The following is a 21,604-nucleotide window of genomic DNA, read 5'->3' on the forward strand; positions in this document are numbered from 1 at the left end:
AGGAACCACCAGCAGACCTGCAGTCTGAGAGCGAAGTGCTCTGTTAGGAACATACGGGGTAATCAGAGCTCTGATATATGATGGAGTTTGATTATTAAGGGCTTTATACGTTAGAAGGAGAATTTTAAATTCTATTCTTGATTTAACAGGAAGCCAATGAAGGGGAGCTAAAAATGGAGAAATATGATCCCTCTGGTTGATTTTCATCAGAACTCTTGCTGCAGCATTTTGGATCAGCTGAAGGCTTTGAACTGCATTTTTGTGGACTTCCTGATAGTAAAGAATTACAATAGTCCAGCCGTGAAGTAACAAATGCATGGACTAGTTTTTCAGCATCACCCCTGGACAGAATGTTTCTAATTTTGCCGATATTCCTGAGGTGAAAAAAGGAAACTCTGGAAACCTGTTTAATATGAAATTTAAATGACATGTCTTGGTCAAAAATAACACCAAGATTTTTTACTTTATAAACTACTAATTCTCAGAGGTCTTGGAGGGGAGCAGCTGAGAGGAGGAGACGAGCAGCTGAGATCTTGGAAGAGCTGCGCATAAGTAAAAATGGCGATATACACATAATATCAATCTGATCTACCCAGGTAGGAACAAGTCAATAATCTAAGTAACATTTAAATATTAGGGCTACAGTTGGTGTAGATAAGCTTTATATTAATAGTGAGTTGTCCAGGGATCAGAAGGTCATTCTGTGGCTTTATTAGCAGCACAACAGGTAAACTTAAAGCATGTGACACAGGATAAAAGAGCATAGAGCTGAACATGTTGATACATTAAATGTACGCACAGGTCAGCTGGATGTTTGCATTGTATATGGGTTAGTCACGGGTGGGTTTCTGTGTTATGGGTCGTAATCCTTCTTCTTTCATCCCTTTTAACTCTCTACACTTTCTTAATTCTTTGTCTTTCTTTATCTTATTCCTCTGCTTCTTTCCTGTGGATCAGACAATCACAAGTACTTTATGTGGCGTGACCTGGGTCTATGTATATCTATTTCTATGGGTACATGCATTTCCAGCTTCAGCCTCTCACTCACACCTATTGTGAATCTAAGGTTTGTGACATGGAATGTGCATGGAGCTGGCACCAGAGAGAAATCGTTTAATATTTTTAACCAGCTTAAAAGACTAAAGGCAGATGATGTCTTATTGCAAGAAACTCATGAATCAGCTAAAACTGTAAACGATCTTAACTCACCTGAGTGTGTTTTCTGCCTGCTAGAGTGTCTAGAGTGTTTACTCTAGACAAAGAGGAGTAGCAATTTTAATCCACAAAAAGTTAGTTTTACAATATTAGACAAAATTATAGATCATGAAGGTAGAGTAATAATACAAATGTATATTCATAACCAACAGTTATGTATTGTCAGTATATATGGCCAAAATGTTGATTACCCCTCTTTCACAAAATTTTCCATGCACTTTAAAAAAAATCCTGGATTGCTCAATTGATTGGGGCGAACACAACTTTGGTCTAAATGAGGATATACAGGGGTTGGACAATGAAACTGAAACACCTGGTTTTAGACCACAATAATTTATTAGTATGGTGTAGGGCCTCCTTTTGCGGCCAATACAGCGTCAATTCATCTTGGGAATGACATCTACAAGTCCTGCACAGTGGTCAGAGGGATTTTAAGCCATTCTTCTTGCAGGATAGTGGCCAGGTCACGACGTGATGCTGGTGGAGGAAAATGTTTTTTTTTTTTTTTTTTTTTTTTTTTTCCCAGTGTCCTGTCTAGCAATATGGCAATAGGAATTGATATCTCAATGCCAGATAGAGCTCGACAGATTTTGCTTTTACAAGTGGGGCAAACAGCTTTCGCCATAGTGCTCCACTTGATTTATGCTTGTAAATAGCTTTATTATGATTCCTGCAAGGAGAATTTCAAATTATATGGACATGACAATGGGAGAGTAAAGGAAGAACAAAGAGTGAAAGAAAAGAAAAAAAGAGTAGAGGTGAAAGAAAGAGGAGATAAAAGGAAGAAAATGATAAAACGTCCTCTGTCTGCTCCATCACCTGGAAAGAGACACAAAAAGAACAGCACAACCAACAGACATAAAGCAACAGATACACTCGAATAACACCTAGATGCCATTACTAAATCATATATATTATTATGTAAGCTGACATGTGTAATGTGATATTTGAAAAAAGAAAGTGAAAAAACATAAATAAATAAATAAATAAATTATAAGATTACTGTATATAAGTGAACACTTAATACCTGGGACCCAGCACCTGTGGGAGATGTGAAACTGCACTAGTTTAGGTGAAGATTATCCAGAAATAGCTTGATAGTGATTGTGGAGAACCGAAGACCCACCTTCCCCGAGCACAGAGGCAGGCGTCAGGGGACCCGTAACCCCGGACTCCCAAAGGGGTCCCTAAAGCAGGTCGCCCAGGAGGGGCCGACACAGGATATCTGCAACCCCCCCCCCAAGGGAGGAGCAGAGACGACCCCGAGGAAATCCCCCAGCCACCGCAATGCCGACGCCCTCAAGAGCCGCGGAGACGAGCCCGTGGGCTCCGCCGGCAGCTAGCCCCGCTGAAGTGGTCCCGGCCATGGGCCCTGAGGGCCAGAGGCCCCAGGGGCGCCCCGCCCCCGCGACGAGGGCCCCGGCCGCCCCCCGGGGGGCCAGGCCCCGCGAAGAGGCCGCCGGGAGTGGGCCGGCGCACGCCCGGGAACCCGCCCCAAACCCGAAGCCAACCAACGCGCCAGGGGGCCAAGGCGCCCGCCAACGAAGTGGAGGAGGGCAGGACGTGGGGGGATGGGCTCCGCACCTAGCGGAGACTTGAGATGTTCTTGGGAGAGGGAGCGGACCACACCCATACCTGAAAAAAAAAAAAAAAAAAAAAAAAAAAAAAAATAATTCACCCAAACCCTCCCTTGTGCCCCACTCACCACACACAGAAAAAAAAAAAAAAAAAAAAAAAAAAAACTCATTCACCCCATCCCTCCCTTGTGCCCCACTCACCACACACAGAAGAAAAAAAAAAGACGCTGTACACACATTCCCACATAACACTCACATCCAACACTGACCAAAGGGGGGGGGGGGGGTCACCCCAAATCGACTATACGACTGCCTGTGCCCGACCCCCGGCCCCGGCCCCAGACCAGACGCCCCCCGGACCGGGCCCCCCCCAAGAGGGCGGGCCAACACGACCCGCACGAGCCACCCGGCCAGAGCCCCCCCCTCCCCCTAAATACCTAATAAACCCCCTCCCTCCCCCCACCTTACCCTTGCCATCCCTGCCCCCCGCCCCCTGGGGGGAGCAGAGGCATCAGCCCCAGACCTGGCAAGCCGCTGACTGCACACCGCAGCCCCCCGCCAAGACCCCGGACACAGTGGCCCGCACCTCCTCCAGGCCCCAGACTCCTTGCCGCCATCGGAGAACGGGGGTGTACAGAAGACCCCGACCCTCCCTACGCCTGCTCAAATGTTGTGTTGTTGCATGTTGTTCTCAAGTGCGTTTAAAAACTGGGAGCGCCGAAGGGGATGCACGGCACAGCCCACCCCCCTTCCGGAAGGTAGCTGTTGCCAGCGCACCCCCTCCGTGTGACTGCCCAGAACCCTCAATGTCTAAGTGGGAGAGGAGGTGAAGGGAGCCGTCCGAGGTGAGGCCCACACAACATAAGCCCCCCCCCCAGACGTCTTCCCCCCACTCCCCCCTACCATGGCCTATATGAGTGTGCGATGTGAAAAATGTTTCAAGTGAAAGTGTCTAAGATGCATGATAAAATTGGGGAGAGGGGCGTCACCAGAAAGTGGCAACCTCCAGTAACGCCCCCTCCCTCATGACCTACATGTGTGGCGGCGTGATGGAGCAGGCAGAGGGAGGAGTCCGGGGATGGGGAGCAAATGACTGGGAAGCCAACCCAGGGAGCCAGCTCCCCTACTGACTCCAATAGGCACCCCCGCTCCCCGAAAGCCCCACCCAGAGAAGGGGGCCTCGCCAGCGGCACCACCGTAGCCCGGGGGCCAGGGAGAGGCCGCAGGGCCCGCCAGCCAACCACCCACCAGGACCAACACCCCTACCTCCCCCAGCCCGCCCCCCATGCCTACTGTATTTAACCCCCCCAAAAAAAAAAAAAAAAAAAAAAAAATAATAATAATAATAATAATAATAATAATAATAATATATAATTAAATTAATAAATTAATAGGATGGGGGACCCTGACCAGCCAGCCCGCACGAGCCATCCCAAACCCCACCCCCCAGGTGAAACCCGCACCGGAAGACGACACGGACCAGGACCGGGACAGGGGGCCGGACACAAGCCCACCAGAACGTCAACCCCCCCCAACCCCCCCCCCCCCCCCCCCCCACCCGTGGATTTAATCCCTCCCCAACACTAACGTTCAAACAACTCACCATACATTCGACAGTAGACATCCAGGCTGGGTAGATCCCTACTCCCCCTCCTTTTCCCCTCCCCCCACTGGCAGAGTGCCTATCCAATGAAGGAGAAGAGCATCTGCCCAGCGGTGTTAGTGACCATGCCCCCCTACCAGCTCAACGGGCCCCGAGGCCCCCCAGCGCACCAGAGGCCCCGTGCAGGGGCGGACACCCGGGCGCGCGCCGGCCCACACCAAAAGCGGCACAACCCCGGAACCGGAACCCCCGAGGCCCCGCCGGGGCCCGCGCCCGAGAGCGGTGCGCCCCAGGGACCCCAGACCCCCAGACCCACCCCGGCCCCACCCAGCGGCAGCACAGCTACCAGGTCAGTAACCCACGTCCGTCAACACGCAGCTCACAAAGAGCGCCGCAAGCGGCTGCTGTAGGCCACCCGTAGGCCTCCCAAACTCCCCCCAGATGGGGGCAACAGACCCCGGAGCCGGATCCACCAGGCGCCCTACTCCAAGTGCCCCCAGGGCCCCAGGAACCCCTCCATCCAGCCACTGCGCCCTGCAGGAAGCAACCCACCGCCCCCTATTCCACTAAGTGATGGTGTTGATCAGAGGAGCCCAAAGAGACCAATCAGATGTGGAAGCAGATGCTGTCTCTAGATTAATATGATCCAACAAAAGATCTCTATACTGGTTGATACTGAGATTTTGTTTACTTTTCCAATTCATGAGGATAGTTTTCTTTGCGATGCATAAAGCAGTAAAAACCATGTAAACTATTTCTTTTTTCAGAGGACTTTCCTCAAAATTACCGAGCAGGCAAACTGATGGGGATGGTGTAATTTTACAGCTCAAGCACCTTGATAAGTCCTTACATATCTGTGTCCAGAACCTCTGGACTGGTGTGCATAACCATAACGCATGAAAATAATTATCAGGATGATTGCCTATGCAGTGTGGGCAGATATTAGATTGTGCCAGACCCATCTTGAATAATCTTTGTCCTGTGTAGTGTACTCTGTGAAGGATTTTGTATTGTATTAGTTGTAAGGAAAATGTTTCCTGACTCGCTCCTCCAAAACACCCCAAAGTGGCTGAATAATATTTAGATCTGGTGACTCTGCAGGCCATGGGCGATGTTCAACTTCACTTTCATGTTCATCAAACCAATCTTTCACCAGTCTTGCTGTGTGTATTGGTGCATTGTCATCCTGATACATGACACCTCCTTCAGGATACAATGTTTGAACCATTGGATGCACATGGTCCTCCAGAATGGTTCGGTAGTCCTTGGCAGTGACGCGCCCATCTAGCACAAGTATGGGACCAAGGGAATGCCATGATATGGCAGCCCAAACCATCACTGATCCACCCCCATGCTTCACTCTGGGTATGCAACAGTCTGGGTGGTATGCTTCCTTGGGGCTTCTCCACACCGTAACTCTTCAGGATGTGGGGAAAACAGTAAAGGTGGACTCATCAGAGAACAATACATGTTTCACATTGTCCACAGCCCAAGATTTGCGCTCCTTGCAACATTGAAACCGACGTTTGGCATTGGCACGAGTGACCAAAGGTTTGGCTGTAGCAGCCCGGCTGTGTATATTGACCCTGTGGAGCTCCCGACGGACAGTTTTGGTGGAAACAGGAGAGTTGAGGTGCACATTTAATTCTGCTGTGATTTAGGAAGCCGTGGTTTTATGTTTTTTGGATACAATCCAGGTTAGTACCCCAACATCCCTTTCAGACAGCTTCCTCTTGCGTCCACAGTTAATCCTGTTGGATGTGGTTCGTCCTTCTTGGTGGTATGCTGACATTACCCTGGATACCGTGTGTCATGTTTTGGAGGCGTGTTGTCACTTCTGATGTCCTCCCATTGTAAATAGTTTGTGTATACTGGGATCAGGGGTCTGGAATTTACAGTCCTCTGCTGTGTTAGAACGAGTTACATCATTGTTTTGTCACATCATCCCAATGTCTTGTTTTTTAATAACTGAACAGACTCTTGAGAACAAGATTTACATGTCTGAGTACCCATAGTGGACACATAATTATTAGACAAATTGATCACACACTAATTTTCCCATTCAGTAGCAAGCACCAGCATCCAGGTGAATGAAACGTATCCACACGGCGGTGAGTATACTACTGTAAGGTATCAGGTCTCCAAAAGTATGACGGGGCAGAATTCCTCAGCAGTGTGTGATACATACCTTGTCTGGGTAGGGCAGTTGGTCTGGATATCTTCTTCCTCCACTGTGGCAACTGGCTCTGACCTTCCTCTTCCTTACAGCAGGAAAGGAAAATGTGGCCACATGGATAGCTCAGGTACTTTTGGGTATTGCAGTCTAGTCCTTCACTCCGTATCCACAAGCCAATGGCACAGCAGCTGCAGCACACCTGCTCATGAACAAAAGCAGAGAAGTAACACACAGGCATTAATTCAAATCAATACGCTGCAAAAACGGAGCTAAAAATAAGTACATTGTTCTTAAAATGAGTGTATTTATCTTTGATTTGAGCAGGTAATTAAGATGATCTGCCAATGGAATAAGATTTTTGCAATTAAAAATAGGAACAATTCATCTCCCTCATCTTATTTCAAGTGCAGTAAATCTAATTATCTTATTTTAGGGATCAAAATACTCATTCCATTGGCAGATAATCTTATTTACCTGCTCACATCTATGACAAAAACACAAATTTTACTTATTTTTAGATCCGTTTTTGCAGTGTATGATTAACAGTTGCTACTAGATGTTTTTACAATGTAATAAATGTTTTTGCAATTTTAACTGCTCCAACTTTTGACATTTTATTGATGTTAGTAAGTACTACCATAACCACCACAAACTTCCGTTATTTAGTAGGTGATATTAGTGTTCTATCTGTGAAAGACCTACACAAAGTAATGTATAATTATGAAAAGACAGAAACAATCTTTATAATACAGTAAAAAAAAAATGAAAGCTGTGGCTTGAATTGTATTCAGCACCCGAGTTACACTTCATTGAACCACTTTTTTGTTGTACTTTCAGCAACAGTTATTTTAGGGGAAATAATTTAGCACAGAGGAGATGAAAACAAACACAAATAAGAACCACAACCTAACTTATAGTGATCATGATAGTAGATCATCCCTGAAAAACAAATCTTTTTTATTTGAGAATCTTTTTTGGACTTTGACTGGCCCAAGACTTATAATGCTCTGTTCATTACCTAATACCTATGATTATTTATTGTGTAAGACAAAATCTTTTCCTGTGTAGGAATTAATGTCTGGTTCTGACCTTGATCCAACGATCTGGGCCTTTTCAGTTGATAAACACGTCACGCTGTATCTAATATTTTCTGGGTAAATCCTGCAGTCAGACTGCTGCTGCAACATGTGTCTGACTGTGGACTTCCACAGCTGTCTCCTCCTCATTATTGTCCACTCCCCCTTTTTGACACATCCATCTTCAAATCCATGCTGCCCAGTTTATTTGTACCTGTTGATATCCTCACTGCACTAGATGTAAATAATTCAGTCGTGCTTGTGATGTTAGACCTCACAGCTGCCATTGACACTGTAGAGCATGCAGTTCTTATTTCTTGCATGGAGCACTGTGTCGGCCTGCGTGCTCCAGTGGTTTGCCTCAGAGCTGAGCAATAGATCATTTTGTATTATGACTGATGACTTCACTTCACTTTGTCCTCTGGTGTGCCACAAGGCTCAATTCTTGGACCATTTCTGTTTTCTCTCCATTTGTTGCCACTAGGACTTATCTCCAAACACAAGGTCTCTTTCATTTCATTTGCTGATGACATGCAACCAATGAAACAGAACGACAATAAGACTCTTTGTTTATTGCAAAACTGTCTATCTGACATCAAGCAGTGATTGTCTCAAAATTTTCTCCACCTAAATGAAGGGAAAATGGAGTACATTCTCTTCAATTCTAAAGGCCCTAAGCCTTGGTCCCATATCCCCACCTTTTACTTCAGCTGTGAGAAACCGAGGTGTGATTTTTGACCGCACTCTGAAGTTTAATAAACAGGTTAACTCAGTGGTCAGAGCAGGCTTTGTTTCAGCTAAGACTCCTATCAAAAATCAAACCATTTCTATCCTGGGCTGATCTGGAAAAGGCAATGCATGCATTTTTTAGTTCAAGGCTGGACTATTGTAATGTTCTGTATGCAGCAATCAGCCAGAATCAACCCATCCCCGCCCCTGTACATGCGCTCTGCTGCATCACAGGGTTCTGCATCTCCTAGTTTTTGTAATGTGGTGCGTGCAAGTTTCATTCAAATGGGGGAATTCAAAGGAGCCCTAGCCGAGCAAGTTCACCTCTACTGACATCAAATGGCGCAGAAATTCCAAGCAGAACAATATTGTTAAATGCTATATTGTGTCTCTGCTCTGTCTTCTGTAACCCCAGTCGGTCGAGGCAGATGACCATTCATACTGAGCCCGGTTCTGCCGGAGGTTTTCCTTCCCGTTAATGGGGAGTTTTTCTTCCCACTGTCGCTTCATGCTTGCTCAGTATGAGGGATTGCTGCAAAGCCATGTACAATGCAGACGACTCTCCCTGTGGCTCTACGCTTCCCCAGGAGTGAATGCTGCTTGGAGGGACTTTGATGCAATCAACTGGTTCCCTTATATAGGACATTTTTGACCAATCTGTATAATCTGACCAATCTGTATAATATGATTGAACTTGATTTTGTAAAGTGCCTTGAGATGACATGTTTCATGATTTGGCGCTATATAAATAAATTGAATTGAATTGAATTGAATTATATTGTTACTGCTTATTTCTGTGACTGAAAACAGCATACGCATATTATTGGCATGGTTTCAGGGATGAGTTTATTGGCCCGGTTTGTGGATACAAAATAGGATATTTGACTTCTGTTTCCATCAATAGCTGCGTAAATCAAATCTAAAACAACAGCCCACAGTATGTAAAGCAATCTGCGTTTATTAAATAAAGGATTTTCCAGTCATGGTTTAGTTTTGATTCGGCTTTGGTTTACTATTATTCTCAGTTTTTTTCCACCTTGTTTGGGTTTTAGTTATGTTTTGACTTTATTCATTGTTAATTTTTAGTTTTCTCCTTCTCTTCCACTCAGCCTTCACTTCACTCTCCTTGCAGTCAGTCACACCTGTTGGTAATTGATCAATCAGACACATTTCACCTGCTAGCCTTCTTATTTAAGCCTCCATCTGCCTCACTCTGGTGCTGGTCCGTCTTCTGTGATCCACCTCTTCATGCCAGTCCCTGTTTTTTGCCTTGGAAGATTTGTTTGCTCCCTTGTTTAGGGTTAGTCCTGCTAGTCTCTCTAAAAACTCTGTTCTCTGCTGTTTGTTCCTGGAGAAGCTCTGCTCTGTGCCTGTAGTGCTACGGGGTCTGCTGGACGAGCAGCACTAAGCTTCCCTGACCACCCAGTTATTAAGGACTCTCGCTCCGGGCCGTCAGCTCCTGCCATCATCTACACCCCTTTTCCAGTGCAGTCTTGTCTCTCTGGTCTCATCATCTAACAACCATCTCTTTCAATAAACTCACAAAGATTCCTACCTCTGTGTGTAGTGTGTTCGGGTCATCAGAACAAAACATGACACAGACAGGCTGTATTCCCCATCTTCACGCCTTTCTGTATGCAACGGGTGAACCTACCATCTTCTTCTACATCTCTAACCCTTTGTTTATTTCAGTTTAGCTGCCATAAACACACCAGCTATTCTACATGATTGTTTATGATACAGCACACAGCCATTTTGGCTGCGTGACATCAACTGTTTCTTCTTCTTTATTGCATTTCCCTTAATTATGTTGAGTACTGTGTTTTTTTGAGAATTCTGCACCTATGTCTGTGTCAAGTTTAAATGTCTAGCTCTTCTATGGCCTTGTGCCCAAGCCGCACAGACCTGGGTGACAACTAAATCCGTGAACATAACTCAGCATTGAGGCTGCCACCACCACCAGACCAACCACCCCAACCCCCATGTGATGATGTGTTCAGGGTAATGTGCACAGTTGGTTTATTCCAGGCATCACACTCTTAACTCTGGCCTCATCTGAGCAGAACATGTTGCTGTGTCCCCTACATGGCTTAGTTTTAAACCAGATCTAACGGGATATACAGCTTTATTGAAGTGTTATGCTTATCTTAACAAGGCACTGAGCTATATAGTTTTCCAAAAATGTATAAAAGCATGTCAGCATTCATATTCCAATAAGTAATGTGTTTGCAGAAACAACAGAAATTAGGACATGAGGCATCTTAATCTAATGATTATTTATATATTGATCAGAGCAGCTGGTGCTAATATCCTACTTACGGCTGTAACATTTCTTAGATGTTCTTCCAACACTCTACTTTGTTACCTGCTCTGCAAACAGCATGCAAAGAATTAACATAAAAGCTACATAGGTTTGTGGGCCTATTCATTCACTTGTAAAGGATTTAGGCTCCTGTTCCAGACTGGGCAACATTTGGTGCAATAAAGAAATAACAAAAAAAAAAAAACTCTGACTTTCATGTTTTCTTAGCATTTTCCCCTGGAACCTGGAGAGTAGATTACTTGGCACAGTGGTTTGGCTCACCTCCCTTAACAACTAAACATCTGGCTCAGCGGCCAAACCACCAGGTTTCTCCTTAAAGAAACAAGGACATGCAGTCGGAGCACACTGAGCATTTCCATATGGAAGTATTTACAACCCTGCCAGATACAAGCAGAAATGGGACACGTATTCAGCTTTTTTTCAGTTCAACCTGTTTGACAGCAACACAAACAGACATCTGCTGACACAGAAATCTGAGAGTTAAGTCTCAGTGTGGTTAAAAGACAAAAGCATCTTCATAGTTTGATTGTACTGAAGAACAAAGAGAACCATTATTTCCTCTCTTCATCTTTGTCAATTCAAACATTAGAAACAGTGACTAATTTCCTATCATGACTCATTGAATACATATTATTTTCTTCCTTGAATAACTTATGTGTTTGTTCTCTAAAGAATCCGGTGGATCAATGTTCAACAGTTTTAGGGAGCACCACAGATGTTCGTTTGTGCTGGTTTTCTGTTTACCTGGTATTCATCTGTGCATGCGTTGTCCACATCAGCTTCACAATGGTGTCCTGCTCTGGCTGCAGTCACTCCTGCATCACACCGGCTGTCCTTCACAGAGCTGAGGCAGCACTGCTGCCCAACAACACTGAAACACACAGCATCCACAGTTCAAACATGCCGAAGTATTTGAACATCCACATGGAAAAATACAATCAAATCAGCCACAAAATGAAAACCACCTGCCACACTCCACAGGGGTACATCAGTATCCTATCCTTTGGAGCCTGCAGCTGCCTGCAGTTTTTGGGTTTCATGAATTGTTGATTAGACTGAAGTGTGGAGAGGTTCAGCTTAGTTTTGCCTTAATGTAGCAGTGTCACAACAGAGTCTAAACTATTACCTTCTCTCACAGCTGACACTTCAGATTAAATGAGTAAAGGAAACAGATGTGACATGGGCTGCATTTCATTTAGGTGAAGATGAAATGTTGCACATGCTCTACCTAATGCTGCCCCCATTACCAAAAACAAAGTGTCTGACATGAAATAGACTAATTACGTCTAATTCTTTTTACTTGTGCTCTCCTTATGCCTAAACCTAAAGGCAATTGCTCTGCATGCTCTGCTGTCTGTTCTGTAACCCTCCTGTTCTACATCAACACACACATCAGTCTCATTTATGAACGTTGCATCCACACAAAATGGGCACTAAATCTAGGATGCGTCCCTTCCTGAGCAAAAGTTATTAGCTTTGAAGAAAAACTAAAAGTCACCATGTGACACTCACACAAAGTCTCACCCATGAGTAAGTTTGTTTTGGAAACAGGGCAAAGTTGCGACACAGATTGTGGGGTGGGGAATTGAAGCCAAACAGCATCATCATTCCTCTCAGACATTCAAATTGACCCCTGTGATGGCCAAACCTTAAAAGTCTGTACCACACATGCACTTTTCATTTACCAGTATATGCACACTTTAGTTTGCAATAAAACTTTATTCTTAGTTCAAGTACATGTGTTCTATTTGTAAGCACGCACATTTAGTTCACTTTTGTACTTAGAGTCAATTGTCCATATCTTTTTTGTGTTTTTTGTTACTAATCTTTATTTCTTACCTTCCATGGTGCCTGGGAGTTTGGCCGGACAAAAGATGGCAGCCAGGGCTGAGATCACCTAAATACTGGAGAGGGGAAATTGGACTGTTCCACCTGCTTTGGCTGGAAAGGGAAATTTGTATTTTTCTTTCTTTGTTTTGTAGTTCACTTAGGGTTTGCATTTAGAGGTTGTGTGTTTTTCATTGTTCTTAGGTTAGTTTATTGCCAAACCTAACTGTACTGCTTTGTTTTGTCATTTGTGAGTGTTTGTTTGGTTTCAATTACCCCTATTGTGTTATTGGTCTGATCAGCCAGTGTATATATACCCTTGTGTGTCATTTCTTTGTAGGTCAGTTATGTTTGATTGTGCAGTCAGTTAGTTTGGGCACAGTTTGCTTCAGTTAAAGTTTTTTTTTTTTTTTTTTTTAAAAAAAACCTCTTTTATGACTCTGGAACCCACCATTTTTGTAAGTTTGGCTTGTGGGTTAAAAATAAAAACCCCAACTTTTGAATAATTTCCTGTGACTCCTCATGCATTTTTACGTCGGTCCATCACAACCCCATATTAAACTTTAATCATACATGGCCTTCATCATAAGCATTCAAAACTGCAGTATTATTCATGCTTGTGCTGTTAAACTATAATCACTTGCCGCCGTTGACTGGCTACTTTTGACTGCCCTGCGTATTGTCCATTCATTTGTGATAATGGACTTCTCGTCAGGCATTATCCCTTACTCATGCCATGGCTGTAAGGAGTCCGTTAAAAACTGTTATAGGACACTTAGAAAAACGTTCAGGAAGACAGTTGATGCTGGTTACCTTGGCAACACGTGACAACTTCTTGCGAAAAACTTTTAAGGGTGAAATAAAACACAAAATAGTTAATAATTGATTTAATATGTATTTATTTTGTAAGTGACCATAGAATAAATGGGCTAATCCCCTTTTAGGTTACCATTATCAGACGCTTCACGTCAGAAGGTTGCTTCCATGAAGTCCATTCATTTCTGATAATATCACGTTATGGGCATTATCCCTTACTTATCCCTGTCTTCATACTGCCCACTCCTTCATTTTATGAAGGGTTCTTCTCACTTCAAGCAGAATAATTGTTTAATAAGAAAGGAAAACTGTTTTTAAATCCATATTTAAAATCGTTGTACTTAATTGTGAATATTAAAGATGTTCAGATGCTTGGCATAAATTACAAGAATAAAACAAAGTCTGGTAACTGAATGCCTAATAAACTAATACAATTTTCAGCTGCAAGTGTCTTGTAATGTTGCATCTACCTTAGCAGCATGAGAATAGTGAAGTTAAGATACATTTACATTGTTCTGTAAATTACAATGTAATGTAATTTGGCGAGAACTTCATATGGTCTTTCTTATGAAGTTATAGTTAACATGAAACTATTTTTACAAGCCATTAACATCCCCTAATCCACAAAGGTCATGGGCTGATAATCAACTTCATCCTTTCACACTAAATTAAGTTCAGCACAAGTCAGAGCTGCAGTCTGAAGCTTACATACCAGTTTCCTTTCAATCTTCATACAGGCTAATAACATTCAAGTCTTGTTTGCTTTTTTTTACTACAACTGATCACAGTTTTCCCAGAGCAACTATCTATGGCCTCCACCAACCCAATGCAGCACCCTGGGTGCGATTTGCTTGCGATTTGCCCCCCCCCCCTCTGGTCATTCATGTTTTATCCCTGGGGGGATACATTCCTCCCCCCCTCTGGTCTGAATAAGTAACATTATGGATTTTTAAAAATGTATATAAATTAGGGCTGTCCGTTTTAACGCGTTATTAACGCGTTAGACCACAACGCGCGTCAAAACACACACACCGTTCCCTAATGTTTTTCCCCACCGCGCTCTCCGGACTGTGTTTCTTTTACCCTCGGCGCTTTCCGTAGTTTCAAGAGAGCTAGAGACTGTAGCAAAACAGACCTGCGCTCACTGTTGCACAGACTGTTTATTTCATGCTACTTTGGGCTTCTTTTATTCTAAAGGCGCTTGTAAATTTTAGAAGTCACGGGTTGCTTTTCTTTTTTGGGCACATTGCTGAAAGTTAAATCATTTATTTGGGCTCTAAAATAAGTGATGAAACAGCGGTTATTATGAGACCTGCCTGCACTAGACACTGAGTGTATCCAGCTGAAATATCCCTCCGCCATAGGAGCCGACGGTAGTAAAGGCAGACAGAGCAACTCTGCAGTTTACGGTGCAATAACCGGTGATAACTGCTGAAAGTAGATTACTTGGTGCAGATCACCATTTTGAGCAGACATTGGTTCTGAAGATGAGTTTTTAACACGCTGATAAAATTGCAGAAACCCAACCCATAAACCGTACTTTAATGCTTATTAATTTGTTTTCTCTGTATTTGACAAACTAAGGCTGAATCACGTTGCCAAACGAAGGACCAGGAGTTACTAATCAGTTCCTAAACAGTCTCATTCAGGGTATTAAGCTCCTGCCCAGTTGCAAGCAAAGTGTAAGACTGGAATGACCTGGAAATTTAAAACCTTTTTCCAGGCTTAAACTCTATGAATATGGATAGAAACAGCAAGTAAAAATATTGTTATTGGTGTGGAAGCTCAGAATTAGATTTGTGTGAGAGAGAGTGAAAAAACGAACAATAAAACTTATGACTTTATTGAAATATACATTTTTTATTAATTTATATGTATATGCCTAATACCATGTCTATCTTTGTTTAAGAGGCAAAAAATTATATCAGCATGAAAATAGGTATTTATTTAAAATTTAATTACACATTGTGTAAACATCAGGGCGTCATGATTAGTCATTTAGCCATTATAGTCCAGAGTTTAACATTTGGCACAAGGATGTTTTCATTCCAATTCTCAAAAGTGCTTGAAAAATAAAAAAATAAAAATATTTTTTTTAGTACAAGCATGTATTTTGTTAGTGTCATTTATTGCAAAATTGTATATTAAAATGCTCAAACAGGCTATTACACTTTCAGAAATAAAAGGATAAAACATGCGATTAATTTGCGATTAATCTCGAGTTAACGATCGACATTATGCGATTAATCGATTCAAATTCAAATTTTTAATCGTTTGACAGCCCTAATATAAATACATGTCTTGTGTCCTTCACATTTGTCAATTTAATTTCTTGCTGTCTGTTTTTAAAGAGTATTAATAAGTTTTCTGCTCGAAGCGGTTGAAGTAAACTATTACCTACTCCTGAGTCCAGACAGTAGATGGCGCAAGTTTAAAAACAATAGTCTAACCTACTGGATCTAGCTAGCTACCTGAAAGAGCAGCTGCTAGCTAACCGAGTAATGAATGAGAACGTGTGGCAGCATGAACGTCAACAAAGTATTTTGTCATATTTCGGCCCGAAAAATCAACAGAAAAGGTAAAGAGTAGATGATGGGACTAACAGCCATGGTAATGTTACAGGACCAACTTTGGTGGATGATGATTTGCAGGCAGCGTCACAAGACAAGAAGCAGCAGCAGCCGATTTCTCCACCCTCCCGCCCAGGACAGGTGCATGTCTCTGTCTCCAGCCAGACAGCATGCAGGCCACATAACCCTGTTGTTATCTTCATTTATAAAACACTTGAAATTATCCCCCCGCCTCTGTTTTTTTTTTGCAAATCGCACACTGGCAACACCCAGATGCTCAGTCTGCCCGGGGACAGCACCACCCGAGTGCCACATTTCCCTTGGCTTCCAATGTTGAGGGAGCAAAGCCCATCTGGAGGTAAAGGAAGTGGATGGTTTCCACATTTTTAACAGGCAACCAGAGGTTTAGGCTTAAATCTGTCTGAAAAAACATTTGCATTACAAACAATTCAGTACAATTGTAAAAATTTTAAACTCTGTGTGTGTATTTCCATTAATCAGCATTAAATCAAAGGATTACTTTAGATGATAAAAAAAAAACTATCACTACATTGATCTGCGATAAACTGGCGACCTGTGCAGGGTGTACCCCACCTCTCGCCCATTGACTGCTGGAGATGGGCACCAGCACCCTCATGACCCCAGCAGGGATAAGCGTGTTAGAAAATGGATGGATGGATGGATGGATGGATGGACTACATTGATGGATAAACAATCAGTTACATAATTGCATACCAAAATGTACACATGGCTATTAAAAAGTAAAAAAAAAATTGTTGAAACTAATTAAAAATAGATTGAAGTTTGTCATTAGCAAAAATGTGGAAAAGTTTAAGGGTGGTGAATATTTTGCAAGGCACTCTTGCAATGGAAACCGTATAACCTGGTCCGCCATTTTGATAATATGTAGCACTGTCCGTTCTGCACATTATCAATCTGGGACTGCTCCTATCGAGTCCATTTGAGGAAAGGAGGGACATGCAGCAGAACTCGACAAGCTAATTGGACAAAGCGACACCAAGTGCCCGCCTACCAAAAAGTTGGTTTTAGTCAGTCATAGTATCAATGAGAAACCACAACAAGTTACCCTGGTCCCAGCATTTCTTGTTGTTCTTCTTTTAAGAAGTCATGGATTCTTACAAAACAGATGTGATACCAGCAGCTACGCATGCGTCCTACTGTGCTACCATGTTTATGTTGGTTCAGCTGTGGGCTCAGCAGCTCTTGCTTTTGTCACAGCTGTATGCCCCGCCTTAAACCATAGTACTGCAACGTCATTGGCCTGAACCAATTTTGGTTCAGTAACAAATGGAATCTCGTATATTTATGAATGCCCAAATACCGCAAGAATTCAGCTTGCAGGCATGGTTAAAAACTGTATCAATTTTAATGAATAATAAACAGATGCAAATGTTGTAAATACAGGAACCCCTAGTAATGTGGGATAAAAATCATATTGTGTTTTCAAAATATGATAAATACATAAGCTCTTCATAAAAGAGAGCTTATGTAGAGCATTAAAAACTCTAACAGCAATAAAAGAACATTAGAACATTATTTTCACACTAGGAGAAATGCATCTTACCTGCAAATAGAGTGCTTGTCACTGTGTACAGTAATGTGGTTGCAGTGCTTCTTTTCCCTGGCCCATCTCAGCCCAGCGTCACAACAGCTTTGCAGGATGTCTTCAGAAGATCCCAATGAATCTGCAGCCCAAACACATACACTTTTCACACACCAACCCACAAGACTGTTGGGTAGATAACAGCTCTGCTATAAATCGTCTGCCACACACACACACACACACACACACACACAAATCTATATACACAGGTCAAATTACAGAACCCTCCACATCCCTGGTGAAGATGTGTAACAGATCTCTCTTGCTGAGAACTATTTGTTTTTCACAAAACCAGCAGTACCATATTTATTAGCTCTTAGTGTGTTTTAATATAATTAAAACACACTTTAATATAATTAAAGTGTGTTTTTTTTATCAAATGGTGTGACATAGATGTGCATTTGTCTGAGCCACTCTACGAAAAGCTAAAGACAAAAGAATATGCCATTGACATAAGGTAGAAGTCTGTTGAATCATCAGCAAATAGGCATAAGAAAACACTACTCACTGCCCATATCTTATTCCAAATACTGAATAAAAAAATGTCCATAAAAATCTTTACCCATCAACAACTAATTAGCTACTTTATTAGTTTTTCGTCTTTCATCTTAACTTTTCACTCTCTTCTCACCCATTGGGAGCATTTTATGAGAGCAGACTATTTATCAGATTAGAGAGCATCATGGCAGCTATGGACTAGAATAAAGAGTTAGTACAGAATAGAGAGTTTCTATAATCAAACAAGTTACATTGATTACTGCAACGGTGTTTTCGCAGGTCTGCCTAAAAAGTGGATCAGACAGCTGCAGCTGATCCAGAACGCTGCTGCCCGTGTTCTCACTAAGACTAAGAACGTAGAGCACAAGGACCCGGTTCTGAAGTCCTTCCACTGGCTCTTTGTATCTCAGAGAATAGACTTTAAAATAAATAAATAAATTTGTGAATAAATACCATGCCGATATATTTTTTTGCCTCTTAAACAAAGATAGACATGGTATTAGGCATTAATAAAAAATTTACATTTCAATAAAGTCATAAGTTGAATTGTTCATTTTTTCACTCTCTCTCTCTCACACACACATCTAATTCTGAGCTTTCACACCAACAATAACTTCTTTGAATATTTTTGCTTGCTGTTTATATCCATATTCATAGAGTTTAAGCCTGGAAAAAGGTTTTAGATTTCCAGGTCATTCCAGTCTTACACTTTGCTTGCAAATGGGCAGGAGCTTAATACCCTGAATGAGACTGTTTAGCAACTGATTAGTAATTCCAGGTCCTTCGTTTGGCAACGTGATTTAGCCTTAGTTTGACAAATACAGAGAAAACGAGTTAATAAGCATTAAAGTACGGTTTATGGGTTGGGTTTCTGCAATGTTCTCAGCATGTTAAAAACTCATCTTCAGAACCAATGTCTGCTCAAAATGGTGATCTGCACCAAGTAATCTACTTTCAGCAGTTATCACTGGTTATTGCACCGTAAACTGCAGAGTTGCTCTCTCTGCCTTTACTACCGTCGGCTCCTATGGCGGAGGGATATTTCAGCTGGATACACTCAGTGTCTAGTGCAGGCAGGTCTCTTTATAACCGCTGTTTCATCACTTATTTTAGAGCCCAAATAAGTGATTTAACTTTCAGAAACGTGCCCAAAAAAGAAAAGCAATCCGTGACTTCTAAAATTTACAAGCGCCTTTAGAATAAAAGAAGCCCAAAGTCGCATGAAATGAACAGTCTGTGCAACAGTGAGCGCAGATCTGTTTTGCTACAGTCTCTAGCTCTCTTGAAACTACGGAAAGCGCCGAGGGTAAAAGAAACACAGTCCGGGAGCGCGGTGGGGAAAAACATTAGGTAACGGTGTGTGTGTTTTGACGCGTGATTAACGGCGACTAGAGAAAAAAAAATTCGGCGTTGTGGTCTTACGCGTTAAAATTGACAGCCCTAATTTATATACATTTTTAAATTCAGACCAGAGGGGGGGAGGAATGTATCCCCCCCAGGGATAAAACATGAATGACCAGAGGGGGTGACGTCACAAGCAGAGAGGGGGTAACCCCCCCTCATCCCCCCCGGCAAATCGCACCTGGAGTATAGTATATAGTCAGTGTGCAAAAAAAAAAAAAAGAGGGGGGGATAATTTCAAAAGTTGTATTAATGAATCAAAGTTTTATTAATAATGGTTAGCTAGCAGGTGCTCTTAGTGGTGCAGATCACCATTTCGAGCAGACATTGGTTCTGAAGATGAGTTTTTACACGTTGATAACATTGCAGAAACCCCAACCCATAAACTGCTCTTTAATGCTTATTAATTTATTGTCTCTGTATTTGACAAACTAAGGCTGAATCACGTTGCCAAACGAAGTACCTGGAGTTACTAATCAGTTGCTAAACAGTCTCTTTCAAGGGTATAAAGCTCCTTTCCCAGTTGCAAGCAAAGTGTAAAACTGGAATGACCTGGAAATTTAAAACCTTTTTCCAGGCTTAAACTCTATGAATATGGATAGAAACAGCAAGCAAAAATATTCAAAGAAATTATTGTTGTTGGTGTAAAAGCTCAGAATTAGATGTGTGTGTGAGACAGAGAGAGAGAGAGAGAGAGAGAGAGAGAGAGAGAGAGAGAGAGGGAGAGAGAGAGAGAGAAGAAATGAACAAAACTTATGACTTTATTGAAATGTACAATTTTTATTAATTTATATGTTTATGCATAATACCATGTCTATCTTTGTTTAAGAGGGAAAAAAATATATCGGCATGAAAACAGGTATTTATTTACACATTTGTTAACACACTGTGTAAACATCAGGGCGTCATGATTAGTCATTTAGCCATTATAGTCCAGAGTTTAACATTTGGCACCAGGATGTTTTCATTCCAATTCTGAAAAGTGCTTGAAAAATAACAAAATAAAAATATTTTTTGTACAAGCATGTATTTTATTAGTGTCATTTATTGCAAAATTGCATATTAAAATGCCCAAACAGACTATTACACTGTCAGAAATAAAAGGATAAAATATGCGATTAATTTGCGATTAATCTCGAGTTAACTATCGACATTATACGATTAATCGCGATTAAAATTATTAATCGTTTGACAGCACTAATATATATATATATATATTAGGGCTGGGCAAGTTAACGCGTTAATTTCGCGTTAACTCATTAGACTATTAACGGCGATATTTTCTTTAACGCGCGTTAACGCATGTTGGTCACATGCTTTTATTTTGTGAAGGTCTGTTGCTGCGGTGTAGGGGTTTGAATCAGAACAGTAGGTGGCGATAATGCGCCAATAACCTCGCTGTCAGCCTAGCCTCAGATTCAAAGAGGAAGAAAGGTGCTGGCCGGAAAAAAACACAGCTGACATGCGGAAGGCGGTGTTTCCCGCAGGTACCGCGAGCGAGCTTAGGCGAGGCGAGGCGGTGAGTTGGGCGGCCGGAACAAGTTTTGTGCGGAGCGGAGCGGAGCGGAGCGGAGCGGGGGGGTCTGCATCGACGCCGTCGGTGAAGTCGCTTCTCGTTTCAAAGTATCCATGTATTTTTGCCTGTTTTCCCCCTGCCATTCACTATATGCGCGCGAGAAAGCAACAACAAAAAACCGCGTGTCAACGTCAAATAAACGCAAGCATATCGAGTTAGCAAGCATTTCAGTTTAAAGTTCTTCCAGCATGGAATATGACAGAAACAAGTTAGTTGGAACCACTGCCAAGTTAAACTTTGGTATTGAACATAAAATGGTAATGCTGCTCCCTGCTGTTACCTCAGAAATTGCCTGTTTTTGGTAGATTTTTTCCCCATAAAGAGAATTCCCTGTCAGTGGCAATAAGCTTTAATTTATTATTATTGCTATTTTTTGTTTTACATGTTTAAGTTGAGCTTTACACTAAATATGTGTTACTGATAAGTGCTACAAATGTTACAACACTTTTGTTCATATGGCAGCAGAACATTAAAATAAAAGTGTTCTTTACACTACTTTTGAATTCATTCTTGGAGTTTGTAAATACAATGCGATTAATCGCGATTAATCGCGATTAATCAGTGCGATTAATCGCGATTAAATATTTTAATCG

At 42.2% G+C, this 21,604-nt stretch overlaps 1 protein-coding gene across 3 annotated transcripts in view; it reads right to left on the reverse strand.

Moving 5' to 3' along the window:
- The window catches only part of fbln2 (fibulin 2), a 127,696-nt gene that overhangs the window by 53,137 nt on the left and 52,955 nt on the right, over positions 1–21,604 (reverse strand). For all 3 annotated transcript variants that reach the window (XM_036152003.1, XM_036152001.1, XM_036152002.1), the window contains exons 3-5: positions 17,498–17,618; positions 11,444–11,570; positions 6,584–6,770 (exon numbers count right to left, since the gene is read on the reverse strand). In XM_036152003.1, the coding sequence (XP_036007896.1) occupies positions 6,584–6,770; positions 11,444–11,570; positions 17,498–17,618 (435 nt within the window). The remainder of the gene's footprint in view (positions 1–6,583; positions 6,771–11,443; positions 11,571–17,497; positions 17,619–21,604) is intronic.

This window comes from Fundulus heteroclitus, chromosome 20, assembly GCF_011125445.2.
Source record: "Fundulus heteroclitus isolate FHET01 chromosome 20, MU-UCD_Fhet_4.1, whole genome shotgun sequence".
NCBI classification, from domain to species: Eukaryota; Metazoa; Chordata; class Actinopteri; order Cyprinodontiformes; family Fundulidae; genus Fundulus; species Fundulus heteroclitus.